Consider the following 20029-nt stretch of genomic DNA (forward strand, 5'->3'; position numbering starts at 1 on the left):
CCAAGACCCAACAATTCTTGGCCCAGCTAGATGTCTCAAAGAAATCCTCCCACACATCCTTAAGGAGAGGATATTCATTGCACTGTGAGTGCGGGCTGAGAGTCCATTACTGAGAAGGTAGAGAGTCACTTGTGAAAGATGAACACCGCAGTGTTTTATCATGTGGCAGTCAGAAGCAACAGATTAGATGGAAACAATGCAACATGGACAGATCTTAAAAACGTAAAGCTTTGTGAAAAGATAAAAAGGAAATATACGATCTAGAACACAATACTATGTGAATTACAAATGTACGCTTGCAAGATAACAGTACACACTGGATAAGAATGTATACAAACAAAAAGCCATACACATTAAATCACATTAAAATGGTTGCTTATGGGGAATGGGAGTAAGGTACAGGAATAAAGGAGAATAAATAAAGCAAGAGAGGGGGCTTGCCTGGACAGAGATGATCACGTGCAATGAGCTGAGGAATATCACTAAGTCATCTCTTTGCCCCTGAGGGCTGAAACTAGCAAGGAAGGAAGGACAAGAAGGAGGGAAGGCGAAAAGGAATAAAGAAGAGGAAACAAACAAACAAAAACAAAACAAAACAAAAAGGACAGCAGCCTTGGAGGGCAAAATGACAAGAGGGAGGGAATACAAAGAAATAGTTGAAATTGCCATTTAGAACAGGGCTGATCTTGAGCATATAAAAGTCACTCAGGAACCCTAAGGAGGACCGTAAACTTTTAGTAGTCATTTTATATGAATAATGAAGAAAGGGATGACCCTAAAGAGCTGGAAGATTTCGGGATATCTGTTACAGAAGTAAATAAGAAAATACCTGTCATAAAAAGATGTTATCTTTCCTCTGGTGACAATTTCTTCAGGAGCTGCCTTGGTTTTGGGGAAAAAGCAAAGGAAGAGAAGGGTATTTGGCAGAGGTGAAATGTGCAGGGAATGCGCCTTGGGTGGTTTTTGGCTAGCAGGCTGTGAACGGGGAGTGTGAGAATGAAAGTTTACCACACTGCGGGGAAAAGGCCACTGTGCCTAAACAAATGTTAAAACTGGTTATGTCATCCTCAGTTAATAGTTACCTTAAAATATAAGATAACAGCAGTGCTCCCTTGTATTTTGTTTCAATTCTGCAATATCCCGAGAATTTAATAAATTTTTTACCTTGAGCCGTACGTAAAGCACCTGAAAAAAAAACAAAATCAAAAAAATTACCACAGCAAAGGATAATTTTTATTTGGAAAAAAAATGCATACCATTTCAAGCTAGAACACCTTATTCTTCTTCTCAATTTTGTAATATAAATTTACAAAATTTATTTATTTAAATCTATTGTAAAAATAGATTTACCTTTAATTTCAGGATGTCCAGTTCCTAAAAACAAAACAAAAAACTCACTGTAGCAAAGAGATCATTTTCACTTGAATTAAATATACACTAATCATTAATATTTCAGTAATAGTGTAACAACTTTAATATTTACAAAAAGATAAAAGGGAACCACAGTATGCCATTTTTTGTGGGCACAACCAAATACTTTGATTTTTAATACTGCCTAACAAATGTTTCATCTTACATTTAAACACACATCAGTTTCACCACAGCAAGGAAATCATTTTAACTTGAGTTTTAAAAAGAGATTCGCATTTTAGATATATTTGAATACATACCCAACAGCAGACTTATTATATAGTTAAACAAAATTTATTTACTCTTTTTAACTTATATTAATAAAAAGTGGGTTTATAAAGGATAAATGAAATTAAGGTATACTCCAAACCTCCCTTGGTTTAGTGATTCTGATCTGTTCCCTGAAAGGAGAGATGAATGAATATATTAATATATTTATTTCACATCTCTGCTCTCACTTGCTCTTTCTCAGAGAGGGAAAACTTCGAATCATTATTGAAATACAAAGCGGAGCTCACTCTAAAGATGGATAAACTGAAGTAACAATGACAGTTGACAAAATGTATTTTTGATATGGATTCAAGAAATTAATACTAAAAGTAAGCTTTATGTTGTAGTTATTCCCTTGCAGTAGGATTCTTTTTTTTTTTTTTTCCTGATAAACTAACAAATTCTGAAGAGGAGAGAGGGAGGGAGAGGGGAAGAAGAGGAGGAGGTGGAGAGGAAACCCAAAATATTATTATACTGAAGCAGTGAAATCAAACTGTAGAGCTTCAGAGAGAGACAAATACGGTATGGTTTCACTTATATATGGCATCTAAAAAATCCAAACTCATAGAAAAAGAGGTCAGATTTGTGGCTACCAGAGGCAGGGGTTGGGGGCTAGGGGATTGGGTGAAGGTGGGGAACTGGGTGAAGGTGGTCAAAAGGTACAAACTTGCAGTTAGAAGGTAAATAAGCACTGGGGCTAGTGACATCACCAGCATGGTGACGATAGTTAACACTGCTGTATGGTATACTTGAAAGTTGCTTTGAGTAAATCCTGAAAGTTCTCATCACAAGGAAAAAGAATTGTAACTATATGAGGTGATGGATATCAACTAAACTTATTTTGGTAATAATTTCGCAATATATGAGTCAAGCTCATGCTGTACACCTTAAACTTCTACAGTGTTGTATTTGAAATTTCTTTCTCTCCTCTCTTCACTAAGGATTTCACTACATTTAACCAACATTAAAATATTTTGCTCAACTGCTTTATACCCTTCAAAAAAATTAACGTGATTTGAAATCCTAAAAAGTGTGTCTTTTAAGAACTGATATCAATGGAAAATTAAACAAAATTTCATTAAAGTCAAATACTTGGCATACCAAGCAATTATACATGATATAATTAATATCAATTAACTTATCCATACATATCTTCAACATTTATTTAATGCTTATGTGGAAGGCACTTTACCTGGGACATTTGGAACGTAAAAATAATTTGATCCTGTTTTAAAGATGTTTGCTGTTGAGAAGGAAAGGTAAGACGAGTACAAAAAACTACAATAAACCATTAACAGTAATCCAGTGGTGTCCTGACACGGACTTTACCACTACACAGGAGGCTGTTGTGTCACTTCCCAGTTTGTGTTCTGTGACATCATGTCAATGGCTTGAAATCACCCACGGTGGGAGTAATTCACACCCCAGAAATTAGCAAAAGCTACAAATCAGGGAGTCCCTGTCCCTCTTCAAAGCCAACTGTTAAACATTTAGCAGCGCACCACTGGATTCGTTCCATAAGTGAGGTGGATTCAAGGACCCACACTCCTCCTGCAGCCTTCGCATCTTTGAAGAAAGCAGCTCCATCCTTTCCATTCTCAGGCCAAAGCCCCTGGAGCCGCCCTTGACTGCTCATTTGTTCTCACACCCACATCCAATCTACCAGCAAATCTTTTTGGCTCTAGTTTCAAAACATATCCAGAATCTGACTGCTTCTCATCATTTCCATTCCTACCAACTTATCCTAGTCACTATCATCTCTTCCCTGGATTACTGCAGTAGCTTCCTCACTGGTTGCCCTGCTTCGCCCCTCGCCCTCATACAGCCTATTCCCCACCCAGCAGCCAGGGTAATCGTGATTTAAAATGTAAGTCAGATCATGCCGTTCCTCTGCTTAGAGACCCAATTTCACTCACTAACAGGCCTCACTGGATCTGCCCTGATCTTCCACCCAAGCACCTCTCCAGCCTCGCTCATTGCTTGTCTTTTAACCCACTAACCCCACCTGGAACACCTGCCACACTAGCCTTCTTGCTGATTGACTCTCAAACATACTGGAATGGTCCTGTCTTAGGAACACTGCACTGGTTGTTGCCTCTGCCTAGAATACTCTTCCGCAGACGTCTGCATGGCTGGCTCCAGCTTTTCCTTCCGCGCTTTGCCTAAAAGTAATAGTGAGTGAGCCTTCCCAAACCGCCTTCCCTAAAATTTCAGAACTTACTGCCACCCCCCTCCCCGGGGCATTTGATATCTCCCTTGCTTGCTTTATTTTTTTTCTTAGTACTTATTATTTTACTAGATATTTTTGCTTATTTCTCTTTATTGTTTCTCTTCCTCCACTAGAATATAAGATCCATGAGGGGGCAGGGATTTTGAAATGTTATTCACTATTGTAACCCCAGCATCTGGAACAGGACCTGACACACATAGTAAGAACTTAATAAATATCCGTTGAGTAGATGAATGAATATATCAACTTAGGGAGATTTTTCCTCCAGAGAGCATCAATGGGAGCAAGAAGGCAGTCTGCGTGGGACACAGTAGGCACCTAGTAAATATTTTCCACCTTTGGAGGTTTTCCAATGAGCACCAAAAAGCAGAGAACACCTACTCACTGCTTTGAAACTTGGTAAGTAAAGGGAAAGAATTAAATATCATTCTGCCTTTCTACGATGAACTGAATTTCATGGAAACAAAATAGTTCTTCTCTATAGAATTCCAGTTAATAAATGCAGAAGGAATGTTGAGTTAGAAATTGCCATTTTTAAAGAGAAGGGGGGAGAGATAAATTAGGAGTTAACATATACACACTACTATATATAAAATGGATAACCAACAAGGACCTACTGTATAGCACAGGGAACTCTACTCAATATTTTGTAATAACCTATAAGGGAAAAGAATCTGAAAAAGAATATATATATATACATATATATATACACATATATATACATATATATGTATATATATATGTCACTGTGCTATACACCTGAAACTAACACAGCATTGTAAATTAACTATACTTCAATAAATATTTTTAAAAATGAAATTGCCATTTTATAGCCCCTATTGACGAATTGGCTCTAGGCAATAATTACAAAGCCTGCTAAAACCCCTGGGTCCAATGATGAAAAAAAGTAACCACGAAACTTTAAATTACCTTCACAACCAATTTCATCTTCTCCAGTAATGCAGTCCACCTCGCCATTGCACTTATACTGCTTTGGAATACAAACACCCGATTTACAGAAAAAACTTTCACCTCGGCACTCTGTGCAAACATAAATACAAGAGGGGTGTTTATTTTCATTCTTAAAATGGAATGAGATGGAATCTTAATTCAGTGGTAAAGTTGCTTCCACTTTCTTAGTCAAAAGAATGCTTCTGAGGGTTTAAACGCTAGATTCATTGCTACCTTTACAGCACAACTCGTCACTCTGGTCTCCACAATCATTGACACCATCACAGGCCTTCTTCTGAGGAATGAGTTTCCCATTCACACACGGAAAGGAGTCGTTTGTTGGAGAAACTGTAAAGTAGGAATGATCTTTGTGGAATTTATTTATGGAGCTGTGGGTGACATCTTTATCACATGTTTGGAATGATGGGGACCTGAAGATAAAGCCAGGCACAAGTAAAAAATGATATAAAATGTATGGGTGGTAGCATTGACATAGTATACATGATTAATAAGGAAACTAAATGCCAAAGCTGGCTTACGGACGCCCTTTTATAATCTCTGAAAACCAGCATTTATTGTGGAGGTCTCTGCTCGCTGAGATGGGGCAGGGGATTCGGGAATCAGGAGCCCTTGCTGACACTGGTGAACTCTGGTGCTCATCCATTCCTTTCATGCTACTACTTTATCCCCCACCCCAATCCTGAGGCTTACTTGGCAGTGCTGTTTACATTTTGATGGTACTTTTTTTTTAGCACCAAAAAAGGCTTTGGTCTTTAATACTGTATATATGGCTAAAATATTCCAAGGTCAGGATGAAGGAGAAAAGTGGCATTGATTGCCTGAGGCACAGATGTGGTCACTTAACCATTTTAAAGGAATGTGTAATCGGCTGGACCTCTCGAGGGAGATGCTGAGTTTCTTCTAATGTTTTATTAACTTGTGTTTGCTACATCAACTTTAATCCATATGTTCAAGGAGTCAAAGGGGAGTCAAGCAACTTTACTTCCCATATAGGAACCTGGATAGAAGTAATATTTGAATGGCAGAAAGGTACAATAGGGGAAAAGCACCCATTTCGGCTCTAAAACCCAAAATATGATTTTGCCATTGTGTGTGACTGGCAAGAGGGTATCTGTAATTTATTTGTTTACTACAGACTTGATGTGAAATAAACAACCTTGAAGGAAGGGAAAATATCAGGCCAGTACTCCACTAACCTGCACTCCCTGTGTAACACACCACACCAGCCAAACCCTCGGAACTGCTAGTTAGTCCCTTAGTAAAAGTACATTCAGCCAAACTGGTCTCAAATCCTCGACAATGCACATGTAGACATTCAGTGGAATTTGTATGAGGATCTCTCCTTTGAGTATCAAGAGCACCTCTGCAAATCAAATAAATGAAACAGAAAGGTAGAATAATTAGTACCTTGTATTTATGACTTTACCGTAGGCGGTAAGGGACTAATTTCCTCTTATTTTCTACACATGGGTGATAGATTGGGCAATATGCTTAAATTCTCTGAGCTTCAGTATCTTCACCTGTAACAGGGAATATAACTACCTCATTGAGTTTTGCAAAGATTAACTAAAACAATCAGCTTAAACAGACTGGCCAAAGTTCAAAACATGGCAAGCACCCACAAATATTGGTTTCCTCTCCTCTGTTTCTTGTTAAGGAGGAATGCCTCTTCATCCACACTGCTGATTTCTTTCCAACCTGAGATGTGTCATTCTTGGCCTCTCTCTACGGTTTAACTCCTCTTCTCTCCAGGAAGGGAGTGGATTAATTTTATCAGGGAATTTTGGAAATGTAAACCAGGAAAGGTCAGCCCAGCTCTTCCATTTTTTTCCTTTTGGGTCCTCTTCACCTGCTGAATGCTGTAAGTCTTACCTGGTTGGCCCCATTGTTGCCTGGGATCAGGGAGGTTCAGTTAGTTTGATTCTAGCAGGTCCATTTTGCTTTCACGCTAAGCTACATCCTCAATTCAGTCTTGACAGTATTAAGTGATATTTTGACATCTATGTGCCATTGCTTGGACTTCTCAGTTTGTTCAGAATTTGTGTAGCTAAGAGGCTACCTCAGTGACCCGATATCCTAGAGATGATGAGTTACAGTGAGCTATTCTTCCAGAATATTCAATTGCTCCCTGCTTTTCTCTAGAAGTTAATGGGGAAAATGGGTTAAAATAAAAGGTTGAGCAAAGGTGCATCAGGCATATGTAAACAAAAATTAAGCAGTAATGGCAAGATAAATATCAGATAAATCACAATGAAAGGGAAAAAGAGAGCAATTAATGGGAACAAAGAAGTTCAGATCCATAATGAAGATATAGTGGTCATGAAACTGCGCCAAACCACATCGAAATATGAGAACAGATGGGAGCCATTTGGGGCAATCTGACAGGTGAATAATCTGAAAAACCTCTCAACCTATAAATATCTAAAAGTACTAGATAAATGTCCTCAATGAGCTCTTAAGGAATTAAGGGAAATACCCACTGGCTAAAATCAGAGAAGTCTGTTCATGAGCTTATACAAAATATAAGAACAAAAATTGGGAGATCAAAGAGTGAGAGAGTTTGCCATTAGGTTGAATCATAGGTTGTAGGTCACAAACTGTCGAAAATAAGAAATACTCTACGGCTCAATGTAATGATAAGAGATTCTCACTAATGAACTACTAGCAGATGTGGTTTAGGCAGAAGAAAATTGAAGCCAGAACAAAGAAGTGAGATGAAAGAAGCAACAACAAACCAGGAAGTTGGTAAACATGAAGTACATCTGAGTAAGCACTGACTGAACAAAAGTGATGATAATTGCTTATTATATAATGATAGCAATTAACTTCAGGAATATATAAAAATAAGGTTGAACAAAATACTGGAAACTTGACACAGTAATGCCATTCTTTGTATTGATATTATTCCTGAAGAGGCCAAGGACTTTCTAAGTTAAGGGTTCATGGTATAAATGTAAAGATAACCACTAAAGGAATAGAAATAGGATGTATATAATTTTCAAACCAATTAGAGGAAGAAAAAGGAGAAGATTAAGAAACAACAACATCAGCTTTATTAACCTAACAGAAATTTTAAAAGGAAGAAACAAGAGGACAGAAAAAGCAGGGTAACTAATAAGCCCAAAACAAGATAGGAAAAATAAATTCAACATGTAAATAATCACAATAATGTAAATGGACTAAACTCTTCAGACAGTTATTGTCATATTGTATTTTTTTTTAAAAATCTAGATATGTGTTGTTTATAAGGGACAAACTTAAAAGATAAAAACATAGAAAACCTGTAAGTAAATAAATGGGAAAATATTTGAATAAAGCAATCAACAAGCTTGCTTATTCTAATGGATAACACATCTATTATGCAGAACACTGCACATGAAGCATTTAAAATATACTCAGTACAAAGCAAGTCTCAAAAAAATGTTTAAACAATTGTCATCATATGGAGACATTCTCTCTCCACAATAAAATTAAATGGCAAATCTATATAAAAAAGTTAACCAAAAGTGAACTAATATACTCATTAGGAATGTAAAAAAAAGAAACTTCTAAATTATGTATGAGTCAAAGAAGAAATTATATTGAAAATTAGAAAATATTTTGAATTGAACAATAAATAAAATACCCACTTATAGAGGGTTATGGCATGCAGATGAAGCATTACCTAGAGGGAAATTTGTACATTAAATGCTTATATTAGAAAATAAGAAAAACTGAAAATTGATGAGCTAAGCATTTTAACTAACAGAATTAGAAAAAATACAATAGGGAAAAGAAGAGAGAGAGCCAAAGATAAAAGTTAATGAAAATAAAGAAACAAGAGATAATTTACAAATACAAAAATCAAAAACACTAATCAAATAGACAAATCTCTGCAAGGTTGAGGAAAAAAAGAGAGAAGGCATATATAAACAACATTAGGTATGAAGGAGTGGACGTAATCATAGGTGAATAGAGATAATGATGAATGTATTTGCAAGTCTACAGTTGGGCAAAGGATTGCATCCAGATACCTGAGCAAACTTTGTGTGCTCAGCAGTGTTCTAAGTGCTAGTTGAGCATAAACCCACTTCATCCTCATGACAGGCAGTTAATATGCTCAGGTTACAGTTGAGGAAGTTGAGGCACAGAAAGATAGGGTAATCAAAAAAAAAAAAAAGTTGGAATAATAAAATCAGCCCTGGGAAAATTCAGTGACACAAGCACTCACAGTTGAAATCCAAGGTCAAGGCAGGCCACGTTGGCCTGTGTAATGCTCCAGCTTTTTCCACACACAAACATTTTTTTATCTTGGTCTATAAGTTTTACTTCAACAATTCCTTCTGAATGTCCGTTTTCATTCTCCAAGGAAACACTAAACTGTTCTAAAATTAAAAAAAAAAGAATGAGCAATATTCAGGCACTCTTTCTCCTCTTGATTAAGTCTCTAAAGTAATAAAGTACATAATTTCTAATTAACTTTGAACACCATGAAGATTTTTTTCTTTTTTTGGCTGCGTTGGGTCTTCGTTGCTGGGCACGGGCTTTCTCTAGTTGCAGTGAGCGGGGGCTACTCTTCGTTGTGGTGCGCAGGCTTCTCATTGCGGTGGCTTTTCTTGTTGCAAAGCACGGGCTCTAGGTGCACGGGCTTCAGTAGTTGTGGCTCGCGGGCTTAGTTGCTCCGCGGTATGTGGGATCTTCCCGAACCAGGGATTGAACCCGTGTCCCCTGCATTGGCAGGCGGATTCTTAACCACTACGCCACCAGGGAAGACCCACCATGAAGAGTCTAACAAATGGTAAGCAATCATTTTATGAGGGCTTATTATGTGTCAGTAGCTGTGCTACCCAGTTGTAAAAAAAAGTACCATAAAATCCTCATATCAACCCTATGAAGATTAGGGTGATATTTATCCCTATTTTTACACATGAGGAATCTAAATTTATCCATTTTTATACATGAGATTAAGTTACTTGCTCAAGGACTGAAGCCAGGAATCTGAACCTGCTATATTGATCTGACTCCAAAATCCGTGCTCTTAAAAGTTAGCCAAGCAAATAATGAAAATGTAAGAAAGGTTTATGTATTCTCATATATTTAAGGCATTTCATGCCTCAAGAGAACAAAAGTCTGACCCTGACAAAATAATCTCCACAGTTGCTTTCGTCCTCTCCAACAAGTAAGAGGGATGGACTCAATTACGGATCTTTCTTCTTCCTGTTCCACAGTACCTTAACATCTTAACTCAGCAATACAAAAATATTTAGGCTACTGTGTGCTGGCATATGTCATGGTAACTTTAAAAAGAACGTTTTAAGCATTCTTCTGTAAATTCATGAAATGTCTGTGATAATTCATATCAGAAGACAACGAGCTTAAGGTTTGCTGTCACAGCTAAAATTTCATGAGTGTTCTCTGTGTACTATTCACAGAGCTTTACATACATCATGTTATTTAATTTTCACAAGAGTCTTATGAGTTAGGAACTACTGTTACTCACATTTTACAGATATGGAAACTGCATTCCAGAGAGGCCACATAGTCTGTCAATAATCGAGGTGGGGCTTGGAGGGGCTTACAGCTAAATCTGACTGACAGTGAGACCCTTAAATCTTAACCACTCTACTAATCTACATATTAGGGTCCCAGCCTCCTCACTACATTAGGCACCTGGATGAAGTCTTGACAAGCTCTCTCATCTGATGTGCCAAGTTTGCTAGGTTGGAGTATATCCTAGGCCAGCAATGGCCTGAGCTAAACCTTGGATCAGGGCTGATGGTTTGGGGCTAGGGAAAGGGGTAGGGACTGGTGGGATGGATGCTGGAAGAAATTATTGGGGCTGGGGTCCAAAGGGGTTCCATATCAGTACCAGTCTCATGTAAAGCCCTTTTCACTGGGCTCTGAACCAACTCAACAGCTCCGGGAATAATCCTTTTAGCCAAGTAGAAGTGAGAGTGGGGATAATTCTGAAGGGCTGGGCAGCAGAGAGTGGCATAGGCACTGAGGGGAAGGACCAGCCTCAGGGCCTCATGCTCTGGACTCAAGGGCTGGCTAGATTCTGATGATCCCCTAACTTCTTTAGTTATCACCCCAGTTACTAGTGAGGGTCTAGAGAAGAATTTTGAGTTGTCGTCATAACATTTCATAGGAAAAGTATTTTCTAATAGAAAATATAGTAGACAATTCTCTTCTTACAAAATAAACTAGGCTTTTCCTACCTTCACCTGTGCATGCTCCCGTTTTTAAAAACTTTGCCTCTGGACGAAGACATTCAAAACTCTTTTGCTGACAGTAAGTTGGGTAGCTTTTCCCATTAACTGAACACACCCTGGTACCATTCTTTGGGCACTGATAAGGAAGTTTACAAATACAGGTCCCGTCGATGCATTTCTGCCATGGTTGGCAGAAGACTTTATTGCAGGAGAGACATGTGTATCTTTCAGTTAAGCACTTTTTCTCCAAGAGATCCTCTTGAAATGTGTCTGATGTTGAAGTGGACTATAAAGCACAAAATAAACATTAGCTTAGCAACAAACTAAAATCTTTTTAAAGATGAATACACGAGCTACAAATGACCAGTGATACATGGGTATTCAGATTGATCAGTATCACCGTCCCAGAGAAATGCATACAGTATAAGACATGTTTCATCAGTGATAATTCTCTGTGCCGATAAGGGAAGTGTGATAGATAATTTCTAAACTCAAATCATGGAAATAAATGTTGATATAACCTTCTTCAGATGCTGTGTATCAAAATCTTCCCCTTCCTGGAATTTATTAATGATAGAAAAATAGTCTAAACATATGTTATCAGGACATCATTTACGTATATTATGGCACATTAAAAAAGAAAAGATGAATACGTGAAGGATAGGAACAAAACAGACTCATATATCCCACAGTATAGATGAGGGTAATGTGTTCTGGTGGTTTTTAGAATCAAACAACCCTGGCTTCTAGTCTCAACTGGGGCACTTATATGGCCTTGAGCAAGTTACTTACCCTCATGAAACATGTCTCCTCATCTGTAAAATGTTTCCTTCTATTTTGCAAGGTTATTTTAAGGATTAGAAATAAAATGTGTAAAATGGTTGGCAGGTACTAGGCATGAAATCAGTGGGAGCTGTTATTATTCAAAAGCCAACATAAAATTCTGCCTTTGAAGAAATCAATGAATCTTGACAGTTATGTTAAGGAGTAGAAAATTTGGTGGTAATTATAGTCTCATGGAATGAATTGAGGAATGAAATTGATTAATTCTATTAATAAATGCAAAACCATTTGCTAAACTCCTACTTTGTGCAAAATCCTGCTAAGATGAACATGACATGGGCTCTGTCTTCCAAGGGCTTGATATCTAGACAATAAGATAGAAACACGCATAATAACTGGGGTAAGTGATATAACAGTCATACAAATAAGATACAGTATTCTTGGAGATCCAGAGTGGGAAAGAACAAGTCTTTCCGGGGGCTTTTTTTTTTTTTTTTTGGCTGCTCCCTGTGGCATGCAGGATCGGGGACCCCAACTAGGGATTGAACGTGTGCTCCCTGCGGTGGAAGCGCAGTCCTAACCACTGGACCGCCAGGGAATTCCCTCCAGGGGCATTTTAAACAGCCTCACGGAGCATCTGAGCAAGGTGAGGAAGGTCAGGTGTTAGCAGAGGGTAGGTGCTAGCAAAACACAGGAGGAATGGTGCACAATGTATTTAGGGAATCGTGAGCAGTCCCAAGTGATGGGCTTGTGTGTGCTTCAACTGGGATGGTCATTGGTTAGGAAACTGGGGAGGAAGAGGCAGCAGGAGTGGAACAAGAAAATGATTTGGAAAGACACTTGAACAAGCAAAAGCAAGATGACTGGACAATTTAATGCATGTAGGGGTTGACAGTAGAACTAGGTTTTGAGGCTGAGTGTTAGTAAGGATGTATAATGCCATTCATCAATATAGATATTAAGTTAAGGTAGAGAATTATGAGTTTGGCTTGGGACCTGTTGATTCTGATATGCCTGAAGGATGTGCATTTGGAGATATTTTGTAGAAAAGGGAAATGTGTGTCTGAAGCTTGGAAAACAGATGATTAGCTCATTCATCAATTAATTCACTGAATGATTTAGTAAGCACCACTCTGTGCCATGGAACAGCCTGAGGCTAGGATCAGAGGGATAAAAATCCCTGCCTAAGGAGTGCACCAACCAGAAGAGAGACAGGCAAGCCTGACTGACAGTTTCCCTGGTAGTCGTGGGCCGGGGATGCCATTAGGACAGTGGGCCCGTGGCCTGACTAGGAGGCTTGAGAACATCTCCCAGAAGAGCTGATGTCTGGGATGAGCACTGAGAGCACTGAGAAGGAGTCAGCTGGCAAGGGTGGTGGGAGGTGCTCCGGGCAGGACTGTGAGAACAAGAACAGCAAGAACAGGCAGCCACTGAGAGACTGAACAGTGGAGCAAATTTGCATTTGAGGAAGATCTTTCTGGAGATCAGATCAGACAAACAGGCAGGAGGCCAGTTAGACCTGCAGGAATCCAGAGGAAATACAATGAAGGCTGGGAATAGGTCAACTGGGTCAAAAGCCAGTTGTGGAAAGTCAACGTTCTCTCTCTGTCCCCTAGACACCCCTTTTGGAGGATGGGCATCCTTTTGTCCAGTCTCCCCAGCCTCCAGCCATAGCACCCCCCAATCTTGCTCAGTGCCCTCCAGCTGCAGTAACAGCAAGCTAGGGCAGAAACAAATTGAACGATCTTTAAGGGCTATGATGAAGACAAATAAAAACCAGTCATTTAGAAACCACGCAAATATTTGCAAAAGCTGTGAAAGTCATTCTATCCAACATGCTTTTCAGTAAACTTTATCAAATAGCCAGGAAATTTGACAAATTTGTCGTTAACTACACTGGTTTTTGACACACTGATCTAGAATAAAATCTAGTAGTTACATACTTTTCATGGTTCCATGTACCTCTTTTGTAGCACTTATTAGAGTTGACAGTTTTGTAATTACTTAGCTCCTGTGTCTTCCACTGACAAAATTTAAGTGCCCTGACAGCTGGGACTGTCAGCTTTTACGTATCACCTTTCTATTGAAAGAGCAATACTCTAATTGGGTGCAAGCAGAAAAAACTTGATTTTTTTCCCCAAATTGATCCCTTTCTGAGGTGTCATTTTTCCTTGATCTTTAGAAAGAAACTTGGGCAAGTGCCATCAACTTTTCAGTCACTCTTAGATTAGAGCAAAAATGAAAGATTAAAAGACTTTTGGTCCCAGGAACAGTCATATGTAACAGACATATATTACAATGTCCAGTTTTGGGTAATCATTTAGACTCTGACCTTCATTTCAGGTGAAAGGTCCTTTCTCCTAGCTCAGACTTTCTTCAGGGGCATGGTGGGCCTGGTATTCATTGAATGAATGGTGAAAAACAAAAACAAAAACAAAAAGAGAACACTGAGGAGAATTTTACATTTTAGGAGCTGAAGATTTTAGGAGCACGGGCTCTAGGCGCGTGGGCTTCAGTAGTTGTGGTATGTGGGCTCAGTAGTTGTGGCTCGTGGGCTCTAGAGCACAGGCTCAGTAGTTGTGGCACGTGGGCTTAGTTGCTCCGTGGCATGTGGGATCTTCCCAGAGCAGGACTCAAACCCCCCACGTCACCTGCATTGGCAGGCAGATTCTTAACACTGCACCACCAGGGAAGTCCCAAGCCTAGTATATTTTTAAACAACAGATACTTTTTTTTGGCTGTGTTGGGTCTTCGTTTCTGTGCGAGGGCTTTCTCTAGTTACGGCAAGCGGGGGCCACTCTTCATTGCATGCGCGGGCCTCTCACTATCGCGGCCTCCCTTGTTGCGGAGCACAGGCTCCAGACGCTCAGGCTCGGTAGCTGTGGCTCACGGGCCTGGTTGCTCCGCGGCATGTGGGATCTTCCCAGACCAGGGGTTGAACCTGTGTCCCCTGCATTGGCAGGCAGATTCTCAACCACTGCACCACCAGGGAAGCCCAACAACAGGTACTTTTTAAACAACCCCCCTACAGAACAAAATTATTTTCAGTAAAAATCACGAAAGAAATGAATAATAAATTATAGAGAAAACTTTAAACAGCAAATATTTTCTTTTATTGAAATTTCATATATAAATATGTAAAAAATCATGCTTGTGAAAAATAAAAAAGTAAAAAGTAAAATTCATAGTATGGTACAAATAAGGAAAAAAGTACTAGACAAATATTTTAAATTACATTCATATACTTAATGAAAAAGGAAAAACTATACCTATATATAGGCCTGTTGCAGTAATGAATAATAATATTACAGTTTAAGGATAATTAAATATATTAATAAAAATAATAAATTTCATTTTAAAGATACTGAATAGTATCTTTCAGTATCTTTACCTAATCTGATATTTTACCTAATATTAGGTAAAATATTTCCTGTATGAGCTACTGTTTGCACTTAGCAAACAAAAATATTACACCTTTCAGGCTGCATGGTTTTTACTATTTTATATTTTGAAAACAAAAATTCCAAATGGCCATTAGAATGACAAAACTGAAAAACTCAGCTTTTTTTGTTTCTTCACTCTTATAATCGCTGTGACAACACTTTATTTTGAATCTATTATAAATTCAGGAAAACGTAAGAACATAGAGTTTGAAGATGAACTATACTTGAAGTAAATTTGAACAATTCCAATGCATAATGCATATGAGACTGCCTAAGTCAGGGTAGAACTGAAAGTTGGCTGAATTAACTTCCATTTTTAATACAATGTCTATTAAAGAATAAGTTTTAAAAAGTGCTCATTTGAAGTTTACATTTGTATTTTAAAAACTCAACCTCAGCAACCCCAGCAATTGTTGATAGTGCCATCTAATAAAATAGCCACTAACCAAAAGTGGATATTTAAATTAAAATTACTAAAATTAAATGGGAATTCTTCTGTTTCTAGTCAAGATAGACTTATAAGGGTACCAAAGCTACCCTAGTTCTTATTCAGACTAAACCAATCAAGAAATAGACAAAATACAGAAGACAATGATTTTCAAGACACTGGACATCAGGCAATGAAGGGTAGAGATCCCTGAGACTAAAGAAACAAATGAGGTAGGTGAGCCCTACAGCTGTTCCATGTGATTTCCTTCAGAGAGTTTCCAGACTGTGGTGCGGAGAGGAGGAACTTGAGCTGAGCCCAAGGGACTTCTTGAGTTGAGGAGACAAAGCTGAGAGTCTTGGGAGACCAAGGCAGCTATACTTCACAGAATAAAGTACTGGAAACAAGTAAGTGGCATAGAGAGAGAACTTTGTAGCTCTGTAGAAGATCCCCTTTTAATTGTTCAGCTGAGTATTTATCAGCACCCAAATGTGAAGAAACTACCAGAGACTGGGGAAAGAACCGCCCAATAGAAATCAAGGTAACAGGGCCCACGTTCAAATGGTGCCATGAATAGTGCTTGTTCTCAACATTCAGACTGGAAAATTTCATTATTCATGGGGCATTGGAAGGAGTACAAAGAAGGATCTTGCCTCAGTAATATGGAACAATTAGTCCTAGACTGAGCATTGTTCTGGTCCTACCTATGAATGCTCAAAAGCAAGACCTGAAAGGATCAAACTGTTTTCAAGTAACTTAACTGCATCTCAGAACAAAGCTCAAGAATATGTATAGGAATACAAAAATACCCAGCATCTAACAGGATAATATTCATAACAGCTGGCATCCAATAAAATATACAGGCATGCAAAACTACAGGAAAATACGACCCACAGTGAGGAGAAAAATTAAACTGATTGAAATTTACCCAGAATCCTTAATATAGATGTTAGAATTTGCAGGCAAGTATATTATAATATTTATTATAACTGTATTCCTTATGTTCAAGAAGTAGAGACAAGAAAAATATACAAGAGATCCAAATTGAACTTCTAGGGATGAAAATGACAATATTGGAGATAAAAATACACTGGATGGAACTAACAACAGATAGGACATTGCAGAAGATTAACAAACCTAAAGATTTATTCATAGAAACTATCCAGAATGAAATGTGGAAGTAATAGAGAATTTTTTAAAAAGAACAGGGCATGAGTGAGCTGTGGGACAGGTTCAAGTGGTGTAGTATACGTAGTATATGTGTAATTGGAGTTCCACAGGAGATGAGAATGAGATGGGAACAAAAAAGTTATTCAAAGAAATAATGGCTGAAATTTTTCCAAATTTGATAAAAATTATAAATCCACAGATTCAATAAACTTAATGAATCCCAAGCAGAAGAAACATGAAGGAAACTCCACCAAGGCACACCATCTCAAATTGCTCAAATAACAACAGTGAGAAAATCTTCAAAACAGCCAAAGAAAAAGACCCATGTGCAAAGGAACAAAGGTAAGGGTGACAACAGAGGTCTCATGCAAGTGAGAAGACAGTGAAGCAACATTTAAAAAATACCAGAAAAAAACCCCTGTCAACCTATAATTCTATACCCCGCAAAAATATCACTTGAAAATTAAGGCAAAATAACAACCTTTTTAGACATATAACAGTTGAAAGAACTAATCACCAGCGTATCTGCACTACAAGAAATGTTAAAAAAAAAAAAAAAGTCCTTCAAGCAGAAGGGAAATTATCCTAGATGAAAATCTGTAGCTACATGCAGGAATGAAGAATACTGGAAATATCTGGAATTTTTTTTTTTTTTTTTAGAAGATGTGACACAGCTGTGGGTCTTTATTTTAATTTATTTTATTTTTATAGCTGTGTTGGGTCTTCGTTTCTGTGCAAGGGCTTTCTCTAGTTGTGGCATGCGGGGGCCACTCTTCATCGCGGTGCGCAGGCCTCTCACTATTGCGGCCTCTCTTGTTGCAGAGCACAGGCTCCAGACGCGCAGGCTCAGTAATTGTGGCTCACGGGCCCAGTTGCTCCGCGGCATGTGGGATCTTCCCAGACCAGGGCTCGAACCCGTGTCCCCTGCATTGGCAGGCAGATTCTCAACCACTGCGCCACCAAGGAAGCCCTGGAATTTTTTATATGGGGGTGGGGAGGAGGTAGCCGTTATCTCTGCTTTGTACCTTTTCTGGTAGTATCTTTGACTTTGGTATCAGAGTAACATTGACCTCATGGAATGATTTAGGAAGTAAGTGTTCTCTCCTTTTTAGGGGGGGGGGGCAAAAGAGTTTGAGAAGATTTGGTGTTGTTATTTGGTAGAATTCACCAGTGAAGCCATCTGGTTTTGGACATTTCTTTGATAGAAGTTTTTTCTTTCTTTCTTTTCTTCCTCCCTTCCCTCCTTCCTTCCTTCCTTTCTTTCTCTCCCTTCCTTCCTTCCTTCCTTCCTTCCTTCCTTCCTTCCTTCCTTCCTTCCTTCCTTTCTTTCTTTCTTTCTTCCCTTCTTTCTTTCTTTCTTCCTTTCTTTTTAAATCACTGATTTAATCTCTTGTTACACGTCTGTTCACATTTCCTATTTCTTTTTGAGTTGGTTTTGGTAATTTGTATGCTTCTAGGAATTTGTCCATTAATCTAGGTTATCTAATTTGTTGGCATATAATTGTTCACAGTATTCTCTTATCATTCTTTTGATTTATGTAAGGTCAGTAATAATGTCTCCACTTTCTGATTTTATTTATTTGAATCTTCTCTGTTTTTTGTCAGTCTAGCTAAGGTTTGTCAATTTGGTTGATCTTTTCAAAGAACAAAATTTTGGTGTAATTGATTTTATTGTCTTACTATTTTAAAAAAATTTTCTATTTCTATCCAAATATTTATTATTTCCTTCCTTCTCCTAGCTTTGAATTTAGTTTGCTCCTCTTTTCCTAGTTTTTTAAGGTGTAAAGGTAGGTTATTGATTTGAGATTTTTGTTCCTTTGTAATGTAGGTATTTACTGCTACAATTTTCCCTCTAAGTACTGCTTTTGCCAATCCCATATGTTTTGGAATGTTGTATTTTGTTTTCACTCATCTCTAAGTATTTTCCAATTTCCTTTATTATTTATTCTCTGATTACTGGTTAAGAGTATGTTGTTTATGTTCCACATATTTGTGAATTTTCCAGTTTTCTTTCTGTTACTGATTTCTAGCTTTATTCCATTGTCTTTAGAGAAGCTACTTCATCTGATTTCAGTATTTTTAAATTACTGAGATATGTTTTATGGTCTAACATATGGTCTATCCTGGAAAATGTTCCATGTGCACTTGAGAAAAGAGTGTATTCTGCTGTTGTTGTGAGGAGTGCTTCTATATGTCTAGTTGTCAGGTCAGGTTGGCTTACAGTGCTGTTAAAGTCCTCTATTTCCTTATTGATCTTCTGTCTAGGTTTTCTCTCCATTTTGAAAAGTGGGTATTGAAGTCTCCAACTATTATTGTAGAATTGTCTCTTCCTCCCTTTAATTGTCAATATTTGTATCATGAATTTGGGGCTCTATTTTTTGGTGTGTATATGTTTATAATTATATATTTTTAACAAACTGACTCTGTTATCAATATCTAATGTCTTCTTTGTCTCTTGTAACAAGAGACAATTAAGGTCAATTTTGTCTGATATTAGTGTGGCACTCCAGGTCTCTTTTGGTTACTATATGCATGGAATATTGTTTTCCATCCTTTCACTTTCAACCCATTTGTGTCTTTGGATCACAAATTTGTCTTACAGATAGCATATAATTACATCTTTTTTAAAATAAATAAATTCTACCAATCTATGCCTATTTATTAGAGAACTTAATCCTTTTACATTTAAATTAATTACTGATAAGAAGGCCTCACTTTTGACATTTTGCGGTTTGTTTTCTGTATGGCTTATACCTTTATTGTCATTTCCTCCATATTGCCTTCTTTCATGTTTAGTTGATTTTTTTGTAGTGAACAATTTTGATTTTTTTCTCATTTTCTTTTCTTTTGATTATTTAAAAAATATTTTCTTTGTGGTTACCATGGGGATTATACTTAACATCTTAAATTTATAGCAGTCTAGTTTGAATTCATACCAACCTAGCTTCAAGAGCATATACAAACTCTGCTCCTGTACAGTTCCATCCCCTTTTATGTTGTTACTGTTACACATTACATCTTTATACATTGTGTGCCTGTTAATTTATAATTTTTAAATACATTTGTCTTTTAAACAGTGTAGGAAATAAAAAGGAGTTACAAGCCAAAAATAAAATTACATTGGCTTTTGTAT

The 20029-nt window shown here is 37.8% G+C and overlaps 1 protein-coding gene across 2 annotated transcripts in view; it reads right to left on the reverse strand.

The window, feature by feature from the left end:
* Positions 1–20029, reverse strand: part of CFI (complement factor I) — a 38543-nt gene that overhangs the window by 13755 nt on the left and 4759 nt on the right. Inside the window, exons 2-8 of one of the 2 annotated variants that reach the window (XM_068543300.1) lie at positions 11080–11359; positions 9093–9246; positions 6079–6245; positions 5096–5209; positions 4841–4951; positions 1351–1374; positions 1165–1185 (exon numbers count right to left, since the gene is read on the reverse strand). In XM_068543300.1, coding sequence (XP_068399401.1) covers positions 1165–1185; positions 1351–1374; positions 4841–4951; positions 5096–5209; positions 6079–6245; positions 9093–9246; positions 11080–11359 — 871 coding nt within the window. Of the gene's footprint in view, positions 1–1164; positions 1186–1350; positions 1375–4840; positions 4952–5095; positions 5210–6078; positions 6246–6754; positions 6811–9092; positions 9247–11079; positions 11360–20029 lie in introns of those variants that run through there. The other variant, XM_068543301.1, reaches the window with a different exon arrangement.

This window comes from Eschrichtius robustus, chromosome 4 (genome assembly GCF_028021215.1).
Source record: "Eschrichtius robustus isolate mEscRob2 chromosome 4, mEscRob2.pri, whole genome shotgun sequence".
NCBI classification, from domain to species: domain Eukaryota; kingdom Metazoa; phylum Chordata; class Mammalia; order Artiodactyla; family Eschrichtiidae; genus Eschrichtius; species Eschrichtius robustus.